Here is a 22,151-nt window from a genome sequence, read left to right as displayed (position 1 = left end):
TGAGGGTACATAATGAATCAGCTTGGGCTAGATTTTACAGTATCAGTACTGAAGTAATAGTTCTTCCCAGTATCCTGGACTTGGCTTTTAAAAATTATTCCGTTGTAAAATTTGTAACAATTTAGTACCATTACTTTTTTTTTTCATTTGTTTCCCAGTGAGCTTGATCCTTTTGCTTAATTCTTCAGACATAAGAATAACCCATTTAGAAAACAGAAGACATCCTTTTCTTACAGCTTTGAAATCTAATTCTAGCCTCTGTTGTTATCTTTGTCTTTTTGAAACCATCGTAACCTCATCCTTTTCAATGAGCTGTGTTGTGAGAGGGTAGACCGCTTATGGAATGGTTGAGTAAGTTCTCATAGTTACTAGTACGTGTGTGCTTTTCAGTTCCACTGCCTAACTTGCTGCCACCGTTGCCCTAGACTAGAAATCAGGATAAACCGTAGCCCTGAAGGCCTGATAAAATGCATGCCCACTTACAAGGTCACATAACCTCCAAATCAAGGTTCTATGCTAGAGCTCCGTAACCATGACCCACAGTGGTTCCATAATTGCGTTTGGAAACAGTGCAGTTTAAACTAAAATTCAAGATACTTCCATTCTTGCCCTTCCACCCTTGTTATGTATTTATTTTTTTGGTTGACAAGATTAATAACAGTGTTTATTTTGCATTTATAACTCAAACATACTTCGTTCAAATATCACAAAAGACTGGGCATATAATACAATACCATTATAAATCTGTATGTAATTCTAGATGAGAAACCTTAAGTTCTGAAAGTTAGGTTAGGGATGCCTGGCTGGCTCAGTTGGAAGAGCATGCCACGGTTGATCTCAGGTTTGTGAGTTCGAGCCCCACGTTGGGTGTAGAGATTACTTAAATAAATAAAACTCAAAAAATACAAATAAAAATAAAAGCGAGGTTGCTTCCCTAAGGTCATGTAGCCAGAAAAGAGTGGAGCCCAAAGTGAACATGCACTCCATCTGCCGACCCTCATTTTTCTGACTCAGTGCATATGCTTTCTTCATTTTCATATTGCCTCAGTTTACCTTCGCAAAGTGATGGAGAGCTTGCTGCCTTCATTCCGATCTCCAGTATTATTTATTTTGGATTTAATTATATATTGAATCACACTATTATTTAACTGTTTTTCTTAATAGTATGGTAAACTTTTTAAGATACTTTTCCCCTGGGGCATCTGGGTGGCTCAGTCAGTTGAGCATCCGGCTTCAGCTCAGGTCACGATCTCACGGTTCGTGGGTTCGAGCCCCGCATCGGGCTCTGTGCTGACAGCTTGGAGCCTGGAGCCTGCTTCAGATTCTCTCTCTTTCTCTCTCTCTCTCTCTCTCTCTCTCTCTCTCTCTTTCTCTCTCTCTCTCTCTCTCTCTCTCTTTCTCTCTCTCTCTCTCTCTCTCTCTGTCTCTCTCAGTGCCTCCCCTGCTGCGCTCTGTCTCTCTCTCTCAAAAATAAATAAATAAACAAACATTTTTAAAAAGGATACTTCTCCCCTCTTGGATTGTCCCACATCACCCTCCATCCTGTTGAGAACCTAGGAGGCCGACAGCAATGCTTATACAACCAACTTGTCTCTAAGAATGACCAAAGGTGAGATTGGCAGGCTGCCATTGGAAAGTGATTGGTGTTTCACTGCCCCAGGTAGTTGCCTCTTTAATGGAAGCAGCTGTCGATACCAGGCTGCTCACAGAAACCCTCAGGTTTGTTTTCCTCCTTCTGTTTGGGCTTCCCTAAAGTACATATGCTCACATCCTGCATTCATCCACAATTATTCGGCCCACATGGTAAGTTTAAAATAGCTTAATCTGCACCATAGTAAGACATTTGAGGCATGCTACAGGGGCCCTTCAACAAGTAGGAGGTCTGTGAAGGTCAGTCTGTCCTCAGGCTACAGTGAATGTGTAGGTAGTCTCCCATAGCTGCAGGGAAGAATCCACTGGTCATCGGATGCCATCCCTTCCCTCAGCCACTGTCCCAGCCCCTCACTCCTGGACTCCCCTCCTCAATGTTGGGGCCACATGCTTCTCCTTAGCTCAGCACCTCAATCGTATGTTCTATTTTGAGATCAGTTAGTCTTTGATTTTGTTAAGACTTGTGACATGTAAGAGTCTTCACTCTCCTGGGTTTGCAAATCTCCATTGTTTTTCACTAAAACTTATTTTCTCATGATGAAGAAATGTCAGCACTTCACCGTTCTCATCTCACCCTCACCGTTTCCTCTCAAGTACCCCTGATGCCACTGTAGTAGCGGGGTCCTTGCAGGTGTCCTCTCTTTTATTTGTATTTGTTCACCGGCACTTTGCCTGGTGCTGGGCACCATTCCTGTGTTCACAGTTGGTACGGGCTGATAGGAAAGAGAGGCCTTAATCAAATGATAGGACGGATAAGTGTAGATTGCAATTCTGGTAGGTGCTACAAAGGAAGACACATGTGATGATCCATGAGGCTAGAACCAAGTCAGACAGATCAGAAACCTTTGCTGGCGAAGGGACTCTGGAACTGAGACCTGAAGGCAGAGGAGAGCTTACAATCCATGAAGAGCGTCGAGTAGAAGAGCAATTATGACACATCTCCACACCAGTACCAACAAATATGGTGCCTGTGTGAAGTGTAGGAGGTGGATAAGATACAGCAGGGGGGACTTGACATGGCCTGAGAGAAATAGGGAAGACATCCTGAGAAGGGCCCTTTAAGCTCGATTAGGAACAATGAGTAAAAGCTGTGTCCAGAGGAGGACGGGGAAAGAAGACATCACATGGAAAACCGCAGAAGGGCCCGACAATGTAGAGACTGAAGTGAGGCCAAGCAGCCCAAGCTGCAAGGGGACAGACAGGGACACAGCACGGGCGGCCTTTAGGTAAAGGTGATGTTACAACCTACCCTCAGAGATAATTGTTACTAATGCACATCTCACATAACTCTCCTGGGATGGAATTTTGTCTCGCCAATCTCAGAAATAAATCCAACTGATGTGTACATGTCAAAATAAAATTATGGGAGAGCACATGCACCCCCCACCCATAGTGCCAGGGCCTCCAAAAGTGGCCAAGTTGATGGACTCCAAAGTGAAACTAAGAATGAATGAAACCCGAACATCAGGAAACTTAGTCTGTAGGAGAGTTACCTCTTTTCACATCCATGGCACTGCCACGTTCCCCCTTTCTTTTTATGTTTAGTTTCCAGAAGGTGAGATGAGTTCCCCTGTTTTGTGAACTTCTTCAGATCTAGGGAACTTACCCAGCTGACTTTCATCATCTTCAGTCAGTTACTTCAATAAAAGTAGGCTTCAAAGAAAATGAACCTAACAAATTTTAAATGTCAGAGCTTGTATTTTTTTTTCTTTCCCCAATCTTTCCTACTGATCAGATATGATCAGTGATAGGTAGTCAGTGGACATAGTTCCCAGAAGCCGAGAGTGAATTTTATTTCAATAGTCTGTCTACCTTGATCTTTTCCAGGTGAAAGGATGAGCTTTTTCTTTCTAGCTGGTTGCATACTATGCCTGTTTGCTGTACAAACAGAAGAGCCTCTAGGATTGCCAATCTGATGTCTTGTGATTTTTTTCTTTGTAGTCAGTATGCTTGTTTACCACCACAGAAGAATAAAACTTAAGAAAGAATTTATTGTGTAGTTGATATAGATGGTGATGAAAAACAGAATCCTACTAAACACAGTGGCTGTTCATGACATAATATTTATTATTCTAATACAGGATGAAGAGGAAGAAATCAAACAAGAAATTAACATGTTGAAGAAGTATTCTCATCACCGGAATATTGCTACATACTATGGTGCTTTTATCAAAAAGAACCCACCAGGCATGGATGACCAACTTTGGGTATGTAGTGCTACCCAAATTTACTTTACTTACAGGAAGAACAGCCAGGGCTGAATGGTTCATTTCTCTGTCCTCATGACTAAATTGGATTAAGTAACTCCTTCTTTGAAACTCTTGGCCCCATAATTTCCATAACATTGTGTTTTCAAGGTTCTTTCCCATTTCCCTAAATACCTTCCGTTGTTTAAGTATCTTTATCTTCTACCCCTTAATGTGGGCCATCCCTAAAGCCAGTTGTTAAGTTCTCTGGTTTTTCCACTAGTGACCACATTTATTGAGTTAGGCATCACATTATTTGCTTTTTATGTATGTCATTTATTCCAGCTCTTTGAGATGGACATTATTATGGTCTCATTTTTTTTAGTCTCATTTCTTTTTTTCCAATTAATTAATTAATTCATATTTTAATTTATATCCAAGTTAGTTAGCATGTAGTGCAACAATGATTTCAGGAGTAGATTCCTTAATGCCCCTTACCCATTTAGCCCATCCCCCACGCAAAAACCCTCCAGCAACCCTAGTTCTCTTTATTTAAGAGTCTCTTAGGTTTTGTCCCCCTCCCTGTTTTTATATTATTTTTGTTTCCCTTCTCTTATGTTCATCTGTTCTGTGTCTTAAAGTGCTCATATGAGTGAAGTCATGATATTTGTCTTTCTCTGACTAATTTCACTTAGCCTAATACCCTCTAGTTCCATTCCATCTTGTTGCAAGTAGCAAGATTTCATTCATTTTGATTGGCAAGTAATACTCCATTGTGTGTATATATATATATGTATATATATATATATATATATATATATGTGTGTGTGTGTGTGTGTATATATATATATATATATATATATATATACCACGTCTTCTTTATCCATTCGTCCATCAATGGACATTTGGGCTCTTTCCATACTTTGGCTATTGTCAATAGTGCTGCTATAAACATTGGGGTGCATGTGCCCCTTTGAAACAGCACACCTGTATCCCTTGGATAAATACCTAGTAGTGCAATTGCTGAGTCATAGTGTAGTTCTATTTTTAATTTTTTGAGGAAACTCCATACTGTTTTCCAGAGTTTGCCTCATTTCTTAGATGACAGAACTTAGGTTTACAAAGAGGGTAATAAGTAAATTGCCCCAAGGTCTATGTAGCTGGAAATGGTGGAACAATAATCTAACCAAGTTCTATGGGTCTTTTCCTCATCTCTGGCTAATGTGTGGATGACTGAAATTTAAATTCCATTTCTGTGAATGAAATACCTAAAACAGTGTCTGATACCATATACGTACTCTCATGGTTGCTTTCTTTTCTAGTTAGCTATGTGCCCCAGTCCTGTATCTTTGACAGTTTGTGAGACAGCTGTCCCACTGAAGGAAGGTAAATTCAGTATATCTGCTACCAAAACCACTATTCCTATCCCTGCCCTGCTTAGATTGCTCTTCCTCTCACCTTCGTGGTTTCTGTCCATGAAACTTTTATTCATTCTTATCTCTCAGGCTGGCTTATAATGCTGTCTTGATTTAATCTTCCTTTGCTAACTTCATGTGGGCCCATTCAGTGGAAGCCTAGATTTTGCAGTAGACTTCTACTTGACCTACCTCTCTCTCTCTTTCTTGAATCTCTGTTCATTCCGTATGTTGCTGTTTGGATTAATTACTCTAAAAATACCCTTTTAACCACTTACCATCTTACTCATTTTCTAGAGTTCTTACTATGTGTCTGACACACAAAATTCTTTAATTAGACAGAATTTACTATATGCCAAATTATATACTAAATTGTGTGAATCCAGCAACTACTATTTCATGGACAGCTAATCAAAGAATCTCAGTTTACTCTCTTAATGCAAAGACATCTGTCTGTAGTCCAGTTGAGAAGATAAAACATACACAGTGAACAGAATTGGTGACCAAAAAGAATATTATAATGTTAGCTCAGAAGAATAACAAGATTTTCATGTATTTTGATAACTGATTGTTATAATCTTTGGAAGTGAAAAGAGCTACTGTATATTTTTCCCCCATAAGCCCATCTTTAAATTTAAAATAAAAAAGGTATTTTGGGGTAAATAAGCCCACTTTGTATGATCACATTGATTTTATATATTTTTATGTGATTTCTGAAAAAGTTATAGTAATATTTTAATTGTGGCCTCTTAAATGTATAGTAGATATAAATGTGAAAATTAAAAATGTAAAAATAGTAAGAAAAAAAGCTATAACTGTATAATACTAAAAAAGATAAATGAGGCCATATATGCAAGGGCATAACCACATAACAGAATTTTGATGGACTTGCCTGTATACATTTTTTTTTTAAGATTCTCATTACAAAAAAACATAAAAAACAAGGTAAAAATGCAAGTAACTAATTTAGGAAAAATATTTTATATATGATGAGAAAGAATTTAGTAGCCTTTAGAGAGGAAGAGTTTTTAGAAATAATAATAGAAATAATGTGGTATAACAGAAATAATATGGAACTAAAAGAAGGATTGAGTTAAGAATGAGACAGCAATTAGCAAAGTAAGAATTATCAATTACCTGTAAAGATGTTCGTAAAATATAATCATACCAACAATATAAATGCAAAACAGAACAAGAATTAGATACCATTTTTTAAACTTATAGATTGGCTATGCCCAGAATGGACACTCATACCCCCTGCTTATGGAAATGAAGATTGGAGGCTGGTACTCTATCTTTACTCAAGGGCATTTGGGATACATACAGATAAACATTCACACACATGCGCGCGCGCGCGCACACACACACACACACAGATAGATATACAGGAATGCATCCTAAATAAATATTTGGGTAACTGTATAAAGATGTATGTAGAAGGTAACCAATAGGGAATTGCTTAAGTAAATCCATTAAAGGACAGTGTGAAAGGACACATCAGGCAGTTAAAATGATGTAGATTTATATTTATAGTGCAAAAACATTAACTTATATAATGGGATTTTTTTAAAGCCTTTTAAAAATACTATGATTAGATAAAATACATTTTCATTTTTGGCAAATAAAAAAGGAAAAAAAAGGAAATAAAAGAAAAAATGTATCTACTGTCTATTTAAATGATGGGGATGTCTAGGATACCAATGGTGTCAAAGATATTTGTATCTGGGTAGTAATTTCACTAATTTAACTTTTAAAACATTTTTTTCTTTCTTATGTCTGCTTCTTTTTTCTTCCAAACTTTCTCTTATGTTGAACATCAGAGCCACTTCTGTTTCTTCTTTTTTTAATTGCTCCCCACTGGGCTGTCTTTGCTCCTCAAAGACAGTCAGCAATCTGAGGCAAGGACTGTGTTTGCATCTCTGTGGCCTCAGTACCAGGAAGGTGCTGAGCATACGAGGCTGATAGAATAGTTGGACTGTAAATGAAAATGATTATTATTTCTACAGACCTGGTTGCTAATAATGTCGGTACAAAGCAGATGGCTGCAGGTACTTTGAGAGTTCATTTTATTTGTGGACTAAAAGTTCGACAGGAAGTGATAAGATGATTCCAGTAGGAATATCTCTGTGTTCCTAAAGGACTTCTACGTCATCAAGAATCTAGCTTTTTAGCAATGACCCCATATTGCCATAAGCTTCAGCAGATAACAAGTGGAGAATGATAGCTGTTTTAATGCTGTCTGCAGAGAGTTTTTTTGTTTGGTCAGGGCCCTGGTTCCAAATTAAACGAAAGCATTAATGTAGCTTTGGAACCACCACCTTCAGGAATCACTTGCAATAGTACAAGCTGAGTCACACCCAACTATTTATCATTTCTTTTGTGAGATGGGCCAGATAGGAGAGTTGGTTTTCTTGTGAGAGTGAATTGTTAAAATCTGGATGTTTATTTAGATATTGGTTGAAAGAAAGAGAGGAGTGGTCAACCAGGGATTCACTTATTTTTACCCTTTTCCTAATGCTGCAATTTTTTAAGTTGGAAACAAAATTAGTCGTCTTTTATTTTGCTGGATCCCCAGGAAGTTAATTGACTTTTCCAGGGCCTCAAAGCTCATTAATGGATGAATGCAGAGTCAGAATGCAGGCATCCTGAAATGTGACAATTTAGCTTGGCCTGAAGTTCTGTGAAAGGCACTGGAAGTTTGTTGTTATTGTTTTTAAATAAGCAGACCTGCAGTCCATTTTCCAATAGGCACTGGGAGAAAGCAGCAAGCCCATTTGCATCTGCATGGCGTGAACAGGAGATTTCGTATTCTTGGGAATCAGTTGCTGCCTGCCAGTTCTCACCCTGGCCAGCTGCTCCTCCCACGAAGATAGCTGTGGTTGCTGGGAATCAAAAGTCTGCAAGTGTATATATTCATTTATTCAGTCACCATTCATTTGTTCATCCTACAAATACATATCAAGCACTTGCTAGACAAAAGGGACTCTTGTAGACACTTAGGATATATCCGTGAACAAAACTAAAGAAAGCCCCTACTTACATGTAGCTTACACTCCTGCTACAGACCATAGAAAATAAATATAATTAGTAAGAAAAGTGTAGAGAGTGCTGGAAGCTGACAAGAGCCTAGTAGAGCAGGGAAAGGTTGATGGGGTTGCATCCAGAGGAAGTCCCATTGTAGAGGACTCAAGGAGGCGTGTTCCAAGCCTGGTGGTTTCCAAGAATAACAATGGGAGCAGTGTGATCAGAAACCTGGGAGATGAGACCTGGAGCCACATCATGCAGGGCCTTACTGACCATTGGAAAGATGCCAGCTTTTACTCTGAGTGAGGTGGGGGGGGGGGGGCACTGGAGGGTTTTGAAAGTAGAGGAGGGATGGAATATGAGCCACATAGTTAAGGGGTCTCTCCCATTTCTGGGTTGAGACTAGACCAGATGGAGGCCAGAGTAGAATCAGGGAGGCCAATTAGGAGACTGTTTTAGCAAGCGAATCCCCTTCCTGAAGTTGGCAAAGGGAGATCTGCAAATAGTGGTCTCTCCCAAACCCAGGCCCCAAAGGAGGGCCAGGCCTTCACATTCCATTTGACCACCTGCAATTAAGTAGGACCCACATTCTGCTTGGAAGACAGAGGGCCTAGCAGGGACCATCCCCACTAGTAATCGTCCATTAGCTTCTGTGTTACCGGGGAAAAAAATACCAAGCCATGAAATGCTTACGAGGATGAGGGCATCTTCTTTTTCTAGTTGTGCTCTTTCTATTTGGTAACAAACTCAGGGGGAACTTGGAAAAGTAAAGGCAGAATAGAAACATAATGGGAACTTAATACCAGAGTACAATGTTGGTGGGAACTTGGTTCTAGAATATGATTGTGTATCATTATTCCAAGGGCTCCGACTCACTAAATTTGAGCCATTCTGTGTTAATAATAACAGTGGCAGATAATATTTATTGCTTGCTTCTCATATGCCAAATGTTATGGTTTTGGGTTTTTTGTTGTTGTTGTTGTTGTTTTTGCATTATCATATTATTTCATTAGATCTTTACAACTACTCTATACATTAGATCTATCATTATCCCCACTTTACCGATAAGGAAATTTGGCTCAGAGAAGTTAAAAAATTTACCCCAGGTCTTACAGCTGGTGAGTGATAAAGCCAGTGTGCTAACTAACCCCAAACTCTCTTATGCTAGAATCAAGCCCTTGAGTTTTACATTCTTTTTTTTTTTTTAATTTTTTTTTCAACGTTTATTTATTTTTGGGACAGGGAGAGACAGAGCATGAACAGGGGAGGGGCAGAGAGAGAGGGAGACACAGAATCGGAAACAGGCTCCAGGCTCCGAGCCATCAGCCCAGAGCCTGACGCGGGGCTCGAACTCAGGGACCGTGAGATCGTGACCTGGCTGAAGTCGGACGCTTAACCACTGCGCCACCCAGGCGCCCCTACATTCTTTTTTCTTAAGTTGTAAAAAATAATTCTGATATCAAAAGTTGGTGTTCCAAATAGGATTGATGCTTTGGGTTTAATTTATTTTGACTTCATCTTTAACCTCCATTCCTCAGTTCCCCAATTTTCAAAGAGGGTAGCAGGACCAGTTAGCTACTAATAAGACTGATGTGGAAGTCTAAGAAGTATGCCTTGAGGAGTACCTTAAGACTTTTGGGAATGTTTTAGCAAACAATTGCAAAGATCACAGATAGTTGACTCTTTGGACTAATGGCATTCTGTTAGGATTACATTTATATAAAAATGTTATTGTGAATTATATAGAGACGTAACCTGTAGCAACCAAAGCAGCACTTTTTTTTAGAGAGAGAGAGAGAGCACAAGTGTGAGTGGGGAGGGACAGCAAGTGAGAATCCCAAGCAGGCCTCATGCTGTCAGCACAGAGCCCCACTTAGGGCTCGAACTCATGAACCACGAGATCATGACCTGAGCCGAAATCAAGAGTCAGATGCTGAACTGACTGAGCCAATCAAGCTTCCAAAGCAGCACTTTCTAACACGCATTCCCAGTATCCAGACTACAGGAAATATTCCCCAGTTATTTCTTTTGTTGTGGCTAGAGGTTTTGCACATATCCTACCAGCCAACACATGTGCTGTTTTAGGTGTCTGATTGAATTATAATCTGTGTGAATTCTATCAGTCTTGTTGTAGAGATAAACTCTTGTTTAGTACCAGCTCTTTGAGGAAATACAGCTACTTCTGATAATGGCTAAGTAATTCTCCTTTATCAACCGCTCAGGGCCTGAACCGGAAATCAAAAAAAGGAGCTCTTTCAATAAAGATTCTGATCTCTTGGAAACAAGCAAGCTCTGTCACACAGCACGGCCGTCTCATTCCACCTCATCTCAGTGATGAGAAGCTCTCCATTTTGCTGCACAGCATTCGGGCACTGGGACTGAGGGACAAGTACCATCTATTAGGGGTACTAATACTCTAACCTTAGAAGGCAAAATCATACATATTTTGCTGTCTTCTCATACTACCACAATCCCAGGACTAGAATATCTTATAAACAATGATAAATTTCTTTTTTTTTTTAAATAATATTGATTTTTGAGTAGAGGGAGAGAGAGAGAGAGAGAAAGGGAGGAGCAGAGAGAAAGGGAGACAGAGGATCCTAGCAGGCTCTGTACTGTCAGCACGCTCAGGGCTCAAACTCAGGGCTGGAATTCCCCAACGGTGAGATCATGACCTGAGCTGAAGACAGACTCTTAACTGACTGAGCCACCCAGGCACCCCAAAAGCAATAATATCTGATTAGTTTCCAAAATGTAGGGTGGTCAAGTAAGACAGCAGATTACTGTACTGAAATGTCTCAGTAAGCCATTCATTAGATTGCAACAGTGTAGCCTTGCAGAGCTAAGAGTTCAGAAACTGTGTATGCATTGAGGGGACAAGCATTGCCACCGTTAGCTAAAACCTGATCTGGAATCCAGAGACCTGGGTTCTAGTATTGGCAGAGGCAGCATCTCTGACATCTGGTTTCTTCCATATAAAAATGGTAACTTTAGAGTAATAGGCCTGGGTTTTCAAACTGGCAGCCCAGAGGCTAAGTACTGTCTGGGTGAATGTATTTAGTTTTAGTCACATAAGATGGCAGTGTTTTAGTTATGGCAACATTAGAAAAAATCAATTTCTTGCAAAAGTCTGGATTCCTTAAAAAGTTTTGAAAACTAGGATGATTTGAAAATGCTGGGCCTGAAACCCCCAATAGCAGCAGTGGGTTATAACTGTTTGGGGAGCACACGCCTGCTCCAAATTGTACCAGAAATTCCACCACTCCCAGGTGACTTCCATACATGGAAGTCATAAACTTCACATGCTGATGTTAGTTGTCTAGCTCCTGCATAAGATCATCTGCAAATAAGATACTGAGATGAACCAATGAGAGATCCTTTCTAGAATGTGCAGTGATGTTGGCCACAACCTCCAGACCTAGGTCTGCTAGAGTTTACATTTGCTGTAGCATCTTGCCTGGCAAAAAGATCATGCCCATTGACATTTTTGGTTGTTTTAAGATATAAATATGAAATGTTGCAGATAACATTATTAAAAATTCAGCCACCTGTAGCTGAGTCCTTTGAATAATTAATATTTCTCCTTTTTGAGTTCTATGCATCAGAAATGAGGCTTTATTTTTCTTTTCTTTCCTTTTTTTATTTTTTTTTGATTGTTTTAATCAGTATTTGTCACTTGTATAACTAAAGAACCCCTTTCTTCATATATATAGAGCCTAGGTCATTTGTCTGGAGAAGTAATTGAATCTTATTATTTGTGAGTAGAAAGTTTTGAAAGGCTAACTTTGGTAATTCTAGAAGGAGTGCCTGAAATATTAGGAGGAATGATTGTAAACAGGCTTCTAGTCTCAGAGCTGTCCTATTGCACGACCTATAGAGATATGTTACTTAGTTACAAACACAGAGTTAAAGTCATACCTAATTTGATACTTTGCAACAGGGCCTGAGATCAGCTGTAAAAGAGCCATTTTTATGAACCGATGGGTGATTCTGTGACAAGAATGTACAAATGATTTCTTCTTTTATCCCAATGAATTTCATTTGAAATGTGCTTAAACTTCTTTTCACCTGAACAGAAGGAAGACTTATGTGTCCCCAGAGTTATTCTGCCACTGGTCTAAACAAACCTTCTGGTTCCTTTTCTAGATAAATTCTGAACCAACGTCTGTGTCTCATTAACCTAAATGCTTCTCAAAATCCTCAACTATCAAGCTACTTAATCATAAATCTTCTGAGGCTAGTATTTTCTCTTCTTTTCCTGTTTTTACTTGTCCGAAAGCTTGCTTTCCCATCCCTTCCCCAAATTCTTCTATTTGGCTGTAACATTCTGACCAGCAGCATTGAGCATTTCTTAACAGCCTTAATAAGGTTAGTTTCTGTGAGCAGAATGGACACGTAATGGTTTACTCCTAACAGGAAAAATTCCCCAGCTGAGCTTGCATACATACTGAGAAACTTGAGCACCAGAAACCAAATACAAGATGCAACTAACTTTGCTTATTCCCTGAATGCTTCTATGCCAACTCTGAGGCTCTCTCTCCCTAGACATGGTGACCGTTGAGCCCTTGTAGTGGGCCTGTCCTTTACACAGGCTTCTTGTCGCTAAAAGTACCAGTTGGCTCCATATATTCAAACTCCCGTTGTCGTTCTCAAGATATAAAGTCGTTCATTATCCAGAAACTATATTGACAAAGTTTGGGAGACTTCACGTCCTTGGGACTCAATTTTTTGTCTTTGCAAAACTTAGAATTTGTAGTTCAAGCACTTGTTCTGAAGTCTAAAAAATATAATGTAGAAGTTAAAGGAATTTTTCTTTTCAAATACATGCTAGCTTAAAAATGAATGCATTTCCAAATTTGAAATTCCCACCAGTTTTACTTTACTTTTCCATAAGTTGGCTTAAATGGTAAACACGTTCATATGTACACCTGCCAATTTCTGTACTTACATGCACATGTATTTTATATTGTGGGACTTTAAACTACCTCTGACAAGCGAGACAGCATTCCATAACAAAGTACTGGTTTTGTTTACACCTTCATAAATCATGCAGATGAGATCTGTGGCTATTCCCAGCCACGCATGATAAAAATATCCTGTGCCTTTCTGATGTTTCTGGACCTTCAAGGTCAAGATGCTTATCCTCTGCAGAGCTGTGAATTCTTGGGTGTTTATCTTTCCTACCCATTTCTTAGAATGCCCCTTCAGTTGCTCAGTACAAACTTCTCTCATTTCAATTCTTTTTTTTTTTTAAGTTTATTTATTTATTTTGAGAGAGAGAGAGAGAGAGAATCCCAAGCAGAGCCCGATGCAGGTCTTGAACTCATGAGCTATGAGATCCTGACCTGAGCCAAAATCAAGAGTCAGTCACTTAACTGGCTGAGTCACCCTGGTGCCCCAGAACTTCTCTCATTTTAGACAGACTTTAAGCATCCTGCTCCCTCGTCTTCCTCTCCCTGCCTCTTTCTCCTCCTTTTACTATAAAAGAGAAGGATCTGTTAATAGTCAGTTATTCTTGTGAGTGACTGACTGGTGATATGTGAGGGGAACAAGTTGAGGTGTTTGGGGCTAGTGCCTACAATTCTAAAATATCATAAAGCATTGTTTCTTATATAGGATCTTAAAACCAGTTAACTAGCAGACCAGTGAATACTGTAGGGACCCCAGAAATCATCCTAAGCTTCTTAAGTTGGCTCTGAGGATAAACCTTTTAAAAGTATTTCAGAGGTGATTAGGATTGGAAAGTGCAGGTTAGAAGTGACCACAGGGGCGCCTGGGTGGCTCAGTTGGTTAAGCGTCCAACTTCAGCTCAGGTCATGATCTCGCGTTCATGGGTTCGAGCTCCGCATCGGGCTCTGTGCTGACAGCTCAGAGCCTGGAGCCTGCTTTGGATTCTGTGTCTCCCTCTCTCTCTGCTCCTCCCCTGCTCATGCCCTGTCTCTCTCTGTCTCTCAAAAATAAAATAAAACATTAAAAAAAATTTTTTTTAAAGAAGTGACCACAGCAGGTGACTCCATATTGAAGGCCCCTCCTGATGAGGTGAGCTCAGGGCTGGCTCAGGCAGTGCTTCTGAAATTCCTTCTGGGCTCAGCTGAGACCTAAGACCTTTTGCTTAAATATTGTCCTGGAGAGGGGAAGGCAGAGGAGGGCATAATAAGTGCCCCCTCCCCCCACAGACTCTAAGAGAAAACAGAAATATAAGACAACTGACAAAAATACATGACAAACAACCATGTAAGTTGTGACATATGTTAGAACTTTGTTTTTTTGTTGTTGTTTTTTTTTTAAAGGGCACCCGGGTGACTCAGTTGAACATCTGACATCGGCTTAGGTCATGATCTCATGGCTCATGGGTTCCAGCCCCGTGTCGGGCTCTGTGCCAACAGCTCAGAGCCTGGAACCTGCCTTGGATTCAGGGTCTTCCTCTCTCTGCCCCTCCCCCACTCTCGCTCTCTCTCTCAAAAATAAGTAAGCATTAAAAACAAACTCTTTGTTTTTAAAAGTTAACCTTTTTAATGTTTATAACAATAACTACGTGTCCAAATCATCCAGGCAACACTTTCCCCCTTTTATTATTATTTTTTTTTAATGTTTTATTTATTTTTGAGAGAGAGTGACAGAGACAGAGTGACAGCAGGGGATGGGCAGAGAGAAAGAGAGAGAGAGAGAGAGAGAGAGGGAGAGAGAGAGAAAATCCGAAGCAGATTCCAGGCTCCGAGCTGTCAGCACAGAGCCTGATGCAGGGCGTGAACTCATTAACTGTGAGATCATGACCTGAGCCAAAGTCAGAGGCTTAACTGACTGAGCCACCCAGGCACCCCAACCCCGTCCCTCTTAATTGGGGTCTCACTTCACCATATTGTTTCTTAAATATCTACTCAGTGACACGGTTCCAGGTCCAGGCCCCTTCCTGCCTGAGCTTAGTTCTGTTCTCACCTTCAACCCAGCCTCTCTTCTCTTTTCCCAAGTGACACACAGGTGTATTCTATTTTCTGACCCAGTTATTTCGGTGGTGTGGAAAGAGCATTTCAAATGTACCATTCCTTCTAAACCTTTCCCTCTACCTCTTCAGCCTCAAATAAAAAGATCCGACATCCTGGAATGCACCACTGTTTTTTTCTTGCCATGTGATACAAGCTTAAAAAAAAGCCATGTGTTCTTTGTGCTCTTTTGTTAATAGAGGTTATAGAAATGCATGTGCCACATGTTCTGTCAGCCATTTGAAGTGGATCTTGGGAAGCTATTGATACCATCTTCCAAGCTGGAAACTCTTCCTGGTTGCTCGTTTTTAAAAATGCAGACAGACCAACAGATAAAAAGTAATAAGTATAGTTTAAGATTTGGGACTGCTAGGACCTTTACACTCATAAACACATTTAGTGTTCACACCAAACATTTTGTTTTATTTTATTTTATTTTATTTTGTTTTATTTTATTTTATTTTGTTTTGTTTTATTTTGTTTTGTTTTATTTTATTTTATTTTATTTTATTTTATTTTATTTTATTTTATTTTATTTTATTGTTTTATGTTGTATTTTATAGTGATGGTGGTGGGGTGCTGAGCCCAGGGTGGTTAGAGAACATACATGCCCAGGGTCACATAACTAGTACTTGAGAGAGCACCATTCTTTCAACACGCTCTGCTTACTTAATGAGTAGGTATACCATGGATAAGGCTGCAGACCATTACTAAGCTTCATTTCTAAGTGAATAAGGAAAAGGGAATTGAGGAAATGGCATATTAATGAATCAGTAGCTGCAAATCACCAAGCCCAGTACCCGGCACATGGCAAATTCTCAGTTAATGTTAGCAAATATTGTTGCCCCAGTGTCAATTCTTCAAGAACTTTCTTTGGGGGAAAATATTAATGATCCATTATTTCTTGCTTGTGAGATGTGAAGTTATTGATTTATTGCTGCTGGGCTTGGCATGTTGAGCCCTGTTTCTGTTTATTAATGTGATGAGGTTACTTGTGATGAGGGAGGGTCCCTGCTGTGTGGTGGCAGTAATTATCAGTGTCACTGTGTGGCTGCAGGAACCAGTTGCTACCAAATGCTGGTTTCTTCCTTTCTTTCTCTCTCTTTTTTTTTAATCCCATTACATAATTTAACAATCATTTCATTCCATAGTGAGATGAAAAGAATTCAGCAGCCTTCAGCTAGAGCTGAATAGAGAAGCAAATTATAGAAATCACTGACATTAGTGCCTGGCTAGAGCAGGATTGTTTCCTACTGAATATTTGAAAGTATTTTGTCCAATCTAATTTTAAAAGACTAGAGTCACTGGGCTTCCACTGCTTTCCTTGGGAACTATAATTTCGTGGCCTAATAGAGCTCAGCGGTGGGACATTTTCTCCTGCTGATATGGGAGCAATGGAAGGATTCATAGGAGGTCTGGTCACTGTGTTTGTCAAAATGAGATTTGAGAAGAGAAAGGAGCACAAACATATTCAGCTCACTTGAGAAAATATTTCAACCCAAGGATGTTTCTTCAGTCTATCCTGCCACCATTGAACCATGGTTTGCTACACAATGGGATTTTTCTTTAACTTTGTATTGTAGAGAATCCCCCAAATACACAATAGTAAAGAGGACAATATAATGGACACTCGTATGTGCAACACTAGTCCCCAAACCATCAATCATTGACCAATCCTGCCCATCCATATGCTTACCCACTTCTTCCCTTCTATTATTTTGAAACATATCTTCTCATTATATCTCTTTTTCTAAGCTCTGATAAAAAATATATAACATAAAATTTAGCATTTTAACCATTTTAAAATATATAATTTAGTGGCATTAAGTACATAGTATTGTCCAACCATTACCACTATCTAGTTCCAGAACTTTGTCATGACTCCAAAAGGAAACCATTGGCAACCACTAATCTTTTTGTTTCTAGGGATTTGCCTATTCTGGATATTTCATATAAGTGGGTTTATACAATATAGAGCCTTTTTGGTCGTTCTCTCAATTAGTATAATCTTTTCAAGATTCAGCCATGTTGTATCAGGCATCAGTACTTCTTTCCTTTTCATAGCAAAATAATACTTTATTACAGGATATACCACATTTTGTTTATTCATCCAATGGTGGACATTTTGGTTACTTCCACCTTTTGTCTATTGTGAATAGTGCTGCTTTGGACATTCTGATGCAAGTTTTTGTTTGAATACTTGATTTTCAATTCTTTTGAGTATATACCTAAAATTGGAATTACTAGGTCATATGGCAATTCTATGTTAACTTAATGTGTGTGGAACCATTAAACTGTTTGTGACTGCAACATTTTACATTCCCTCCAGCTGTATATGAGGGCTCCAATTTCTCACATCCTTGCCAACATTTGTTATTTTCTGACTTATTAAAAAAATTATAACCATCCTAGTGGGTATAGAGTGGTATCTTATTGTTTTGATTTACAACTTCCTAATGACTGTTGATGATAAACATCTTGGCATGTGATTGCAGGTTATTTGTATATCTTCTTTGAAGAAATGTCTATTCAAGTGTTTTGCCCATTTTTAAATTATGTTGTTTATTTTTTTGTTGTTGATCTGTTCTTTATATATTCTGGATACTAGACTCTTATTAGATATATGATTTACAAATATTTTTCCCATTCTGGGAGTTTTCTTTTCACTCTCTTGTTTATATCCTTTGATGCATAGAAGTTTTTAATTTTAATGTAATCCAATTTATCTGTGTTTTCTTTTGTTGTTTGTGCTTTTATTGTCATAGCTACAAACCATTGCCAAGTCCAAGGTCATGGAAATTTACCCCTGTATTCTCTCCTCAGAGTTTTATAGTTTTAATTCTTATATTTAGGTCTTTGATCCATTTTGAGATAATTTTTGTATAGTATGAGGTCAGGGTTCAACATCATTCTTTTACATGTGGATATTCAGTTGTCCCAGCAGCATTTATAGAAAAGACCATCATATCATTTTATCCATAATATTTCAGTATGTTTCACTAAAAGATAAGAATTTTTTACATAACCACAGTACCATTATCACACTTTAAAAAAAACCTCATATTTCCTTAGTATCATCAAATATCTAGTCTGTATGCAAAGCTTTAATTGCCTCAACAATTTTAACAGCTTTTTAAAAAAAATCATATTTAGATAAGTTGCATCCTTTGCACATTGTTGGTATATCTTTTTTAATGGTTTTAAGTCTATAGATATCCCCTCCATCTCCTTTTTTACCTTCTTGCAATTTATTTGTTAAAGCAAATGGGTCATTTGCCCTATGGAGTTTCCTATTCTAGGTTTTCTTGATTGTGTCCCCATGAGGTAACATGTTCCTCGGTACTCTGAATTTTTTGTAATTTGGCAGTTGGAACTAAACACTTGATCAGATTATGGGTTTTTTGTTTGTTTGCTGTTGTTTGTTTTTGGCAAGGCTACTTCTTAGGTGATGTTGTTATTCTAATCAACAGGCAAATCCTGTCTGGTTACTTCTTATTTATTTATTTATTTATTTATTTATTTTAGTGTTAGCAGCCATTGATAATCAGTGCTTAAATTTTTTTATTTAGGGGCTATGAAATAGTAATATTCTAATTCTCTTCTGTCCTCTTCATTTATTGCATGGAATGCCTGCTGTTTATGAAAAGAAAATTTACCTCTTAAGTACTTAATTATCCAGTGGTAAAACTTGTCTAAGATTGGCAGTAGAAACTCTTGATTCTTTCCCTTTATTTACCAGTCTCAAAATAAGACAGAGCCAGTTATATATATTCTTTTTGAGGGTTGTTTATTAATGCATTTAGTTAGGCATATTTAATGTGTTTCAAGCCGTTGCAGTTGTTACTTTTATTGATGCTCAAATCATCCCATAGTTGGCCAGTGAGAACCTCTTCAAGTTGATTCTTGAGTTCTTTCTAACATGATCTTGTGGTCTCCTCTAGCTTCCTGGCTATCATATATGACAACTCTGCAACTCTTTTTGGGTTGCAGTGTGAGCTACCGTGGCACTTCTCAAATTTCCTTACAGAAACTTCTAATACGTCTCTTTACTTCCCTTGGCAGTCTGGAGAAGATGGTAGCATTTCCTGACATTTGTGGAATCATAAGACAAGTCAGAAGACGCACTGGAAACTCATTCATGAAACTCATTTCAGAGTTTTACTGAGTTTCTATTAGGCAACCATGGTGTTGATGTTGGGAATGGACATTTGGACAAAGCCAAAACCATCAATGTGATTTCTTGTGGATCCATTTTAGTTCTGTTTCTAGTGTCTAGTCAGAGATTGATTGCTAGTTATTCTGAATTCTTTTCATATAATTACAAAAAATATATAAGTACTTAATAAGATGACATTTGTAGAAGACCTCTTTTAGTTTTAAGAAAAGGGAGAAAATATGGAAATGGATATGTTTCCTCAACCTAGAAAATGAGTATAAAATCAGATGGATTGTTTTCCCTCTTCTAGTCTTTATTTCTCTATTAAATAAGGGAGAGGATTATTTTCTGCCTATTCGATAAAGTTGCTGAGTGCTGTAATGAGTTTATATTTATAGAGAACTTGAAGCTTTTTGGATGAAAGGTGCTAAATTAAGGCTTATTGTTTATCGAATTTATTTGATATGTCTAACCTCCCGGGAACATTTGCTGAAGTTAATTAAAAACAGATAGTCCCCACTCTGACAGCTTACAGTGCCACTTACAAACCAATAGCATAAACAGCCTACACTTTATTGTCCTAATGTTGGACTGCCTAGAAAACCATAGCTCTTTCAGACAGGAGAATGATCCGCTTTAGTAGGAGAGATGAGATCAATTGCTGGATAAAACTGCAGAGATATTCTCAAATACATCTGCCCTCGTTTTTAAAAATACTTAGAATATGGAGATTTTCCTCAATTTCCAACTATAATTTTCAGATTGGAAAATTAAAAATAATCTTTCTTTTCCATCATTTTGGAAAGAAATTAAGATATAAGTTTATGTTTTATATATTGTCTTACGATCACTTGTTCCTTACAGGAATGGCATTCTAAAGCAGCCAACTGGAATGACTTATGCTGTCTTAACCCAGTGGAAGCTGTGAAGTATAATTATAATTATGGTATGTTTGCTTCCTTTGCCAGTTGGTGATGGAGTTTTGTGGTGCTGGCTCTGTCACTGACCTGATCAAGAACACAAAAGGTAACACGTTGAAGGAAGAGTGGATCGCGTACATCTGCAGGGAGATCTTACGAGTAAGTGACAACATGGAGTATCTTGGGAGGTATTGAACTTTGTACCAACCTTCCACTGACATTCACAAAAGTATTGTAGACCTTTCTAAAGCTTTATTCTAACAATGATGGCAGTGGTGGTGGTTTTGTGGTCTCCCCCAATAGAAGGGAGAGTCATTCTGATCAGGCCATGTGAACTCTCATTTGGGGGGTTAACATTGGTTGACTTTCCTTAACCATTTCCAATGGTGTTTTCAATTAGAAATATGATTTTAGATCATAGAGATAAGGTTTCACTTAGGAAATGAATTTTTTAGAGCTTTTTCGATTACTTGAATTTTCCATTTATGAAAATAGTTTACGAATTGCATGATATTAACCATTCCAGCATTTATAACCTCATCTAACTGATTTTAAATGAAAAAAAAAATTCTTTGAGACGTTGCCACTTAAATCAATCAAAATATCTGGATAAGACTACGTATATTTGTCCAGTTTTGCCCACTAATCTCAGTCAGTCAATCTGGACAATAGTATCATATGTACTGAGCTCAATTCAGGAAGAAGGTAATTGGTCAGGGTTCAGTCAGACTAGTTTATTTATCTCTTGCTAGTAATATGGAGTCTATTGTATGTTTACTGAGCATTATTACTAGATCTGCTTCACAATCATAATTTATTTATAAGCTCTGCCTTCTTAGTCTAAGGGAATAAAAGTTAAAACTATTTTCATGATGTGCCCAAGATACACTGTTGAGAGACAGATTATGTGCTGTGAATGGATGGATGGGTGGGTGGATAGAAGGCATTAAGAAATTGAAACCACATTAGGAGAAAGAAAGAAAGAAAGAAAGAAAGAAAGAAAGAAAGAAAGAAAGAAAATGGACCCATAAAAATAACATTTGTAATAGCATATACTTAGAAATAAATTTATAGAAAGATGTGAATGACTTCTACACTATAAACTACAAAACATTAGTGAGAGAAATTAAAGAAGACTTTAATAAATGGAGGTATATACCATTTCACAGATAAGAATATTGAATACTGTAAAGATGTTACTTCTTACCAGTTTGATCCGTGGTTTCATTGAACTCCCTATCAAAATTTCTCTAGGTGTATCTGTGGATATTTACAAGCTTTATTTTTTAAACAATTACTTATTTATTTTAAGAGAGAGAGAGAGAGAGAGAGAGAGAGAGAGAGAGTGAGAGAGTGCAAGCAGGGAAGGTGCAGAGAGAGAGAGAGAATCCCAAATAAGGTCTGAGCTGTCAGTGCAGAGACCAACGTGGGGCTCGAAACCACGAATCATGAGATCATGACCTGGGCCAAAATTAAGAGTCAGACGGTCAACTGACTGAGCCACCCACGCACCCCTTGACAAGCTGAATTTTAAAACATTAAATGGAAATGCAAAGTGCCAAGAATAGCCAAGGCAATCTTGAAGAAGAAGAACAAAGCTGAACGAGTTATGGTGCCAGTTACCAAGACTTATTATAAAGCTACTGAGTAGATAAGACAGAATGAGGTATCGTCACACAAATACACAGATGGCCAAAGGAACAGGATAAATATCCAGAAACAGATGCACTTCATATGGACCCCTGATTTATGACAAAGGAACTGCTGCAGTGCATGGGGGAAGGGTGCCCTTATCAGTAAATAGTGCTTGGTTAATTGAA

General features: G+C 38.4%; 1 protein-coding gene across 3 annotated transcripts in view; it reads left to right on the top strand.

Annotated features, from left to right (window-relative positions):
- The window catches only part of TNIK (TRAF2 and NCK interacting kinase), a 392,919-nt gene that overhangs the window by 241,822 nt on the left and 128,946 nt on the right, over nt 1–22,151 (top strand). For all 3 annotated transcript variants that reach the window (XM_047874618.1, XM_047874617.1, XM_047874619.1), the window contains exons 4-5: nt 3,732–3,857; nt 20,380–20,490. In XM_047874618.1, the coding sequence (XP_047730574.1) occupies nt 3,732–3,857; nt 20,380–20,490 (237 nt within the window). The remainder of the gene's footprint in view (nt 1–3,731; nt 3,858–20,379; nt 20,491–22,151) is intronic.

Source organism: Prionailurus viverrinus, chromosome C2 (genome assembly GCF_022837055.1).
Source record: "Prionailurus viverrinus isolate Anna chromosome C2, UM_Priviv_1.0, whole genome shotgun sequence".
NCBI classification, from domain to species: Eukaryota; Metazoa; Chordata; class Mammalia; order Carnivora; family Felidae; genus Prionailurus; species Prionailurus viverrinus.
The sequence above is the reverse complement of the archived record's forward strand: the minus strand, read 5'-3'. Positions and strand labels throughout refer to the sequence as shown.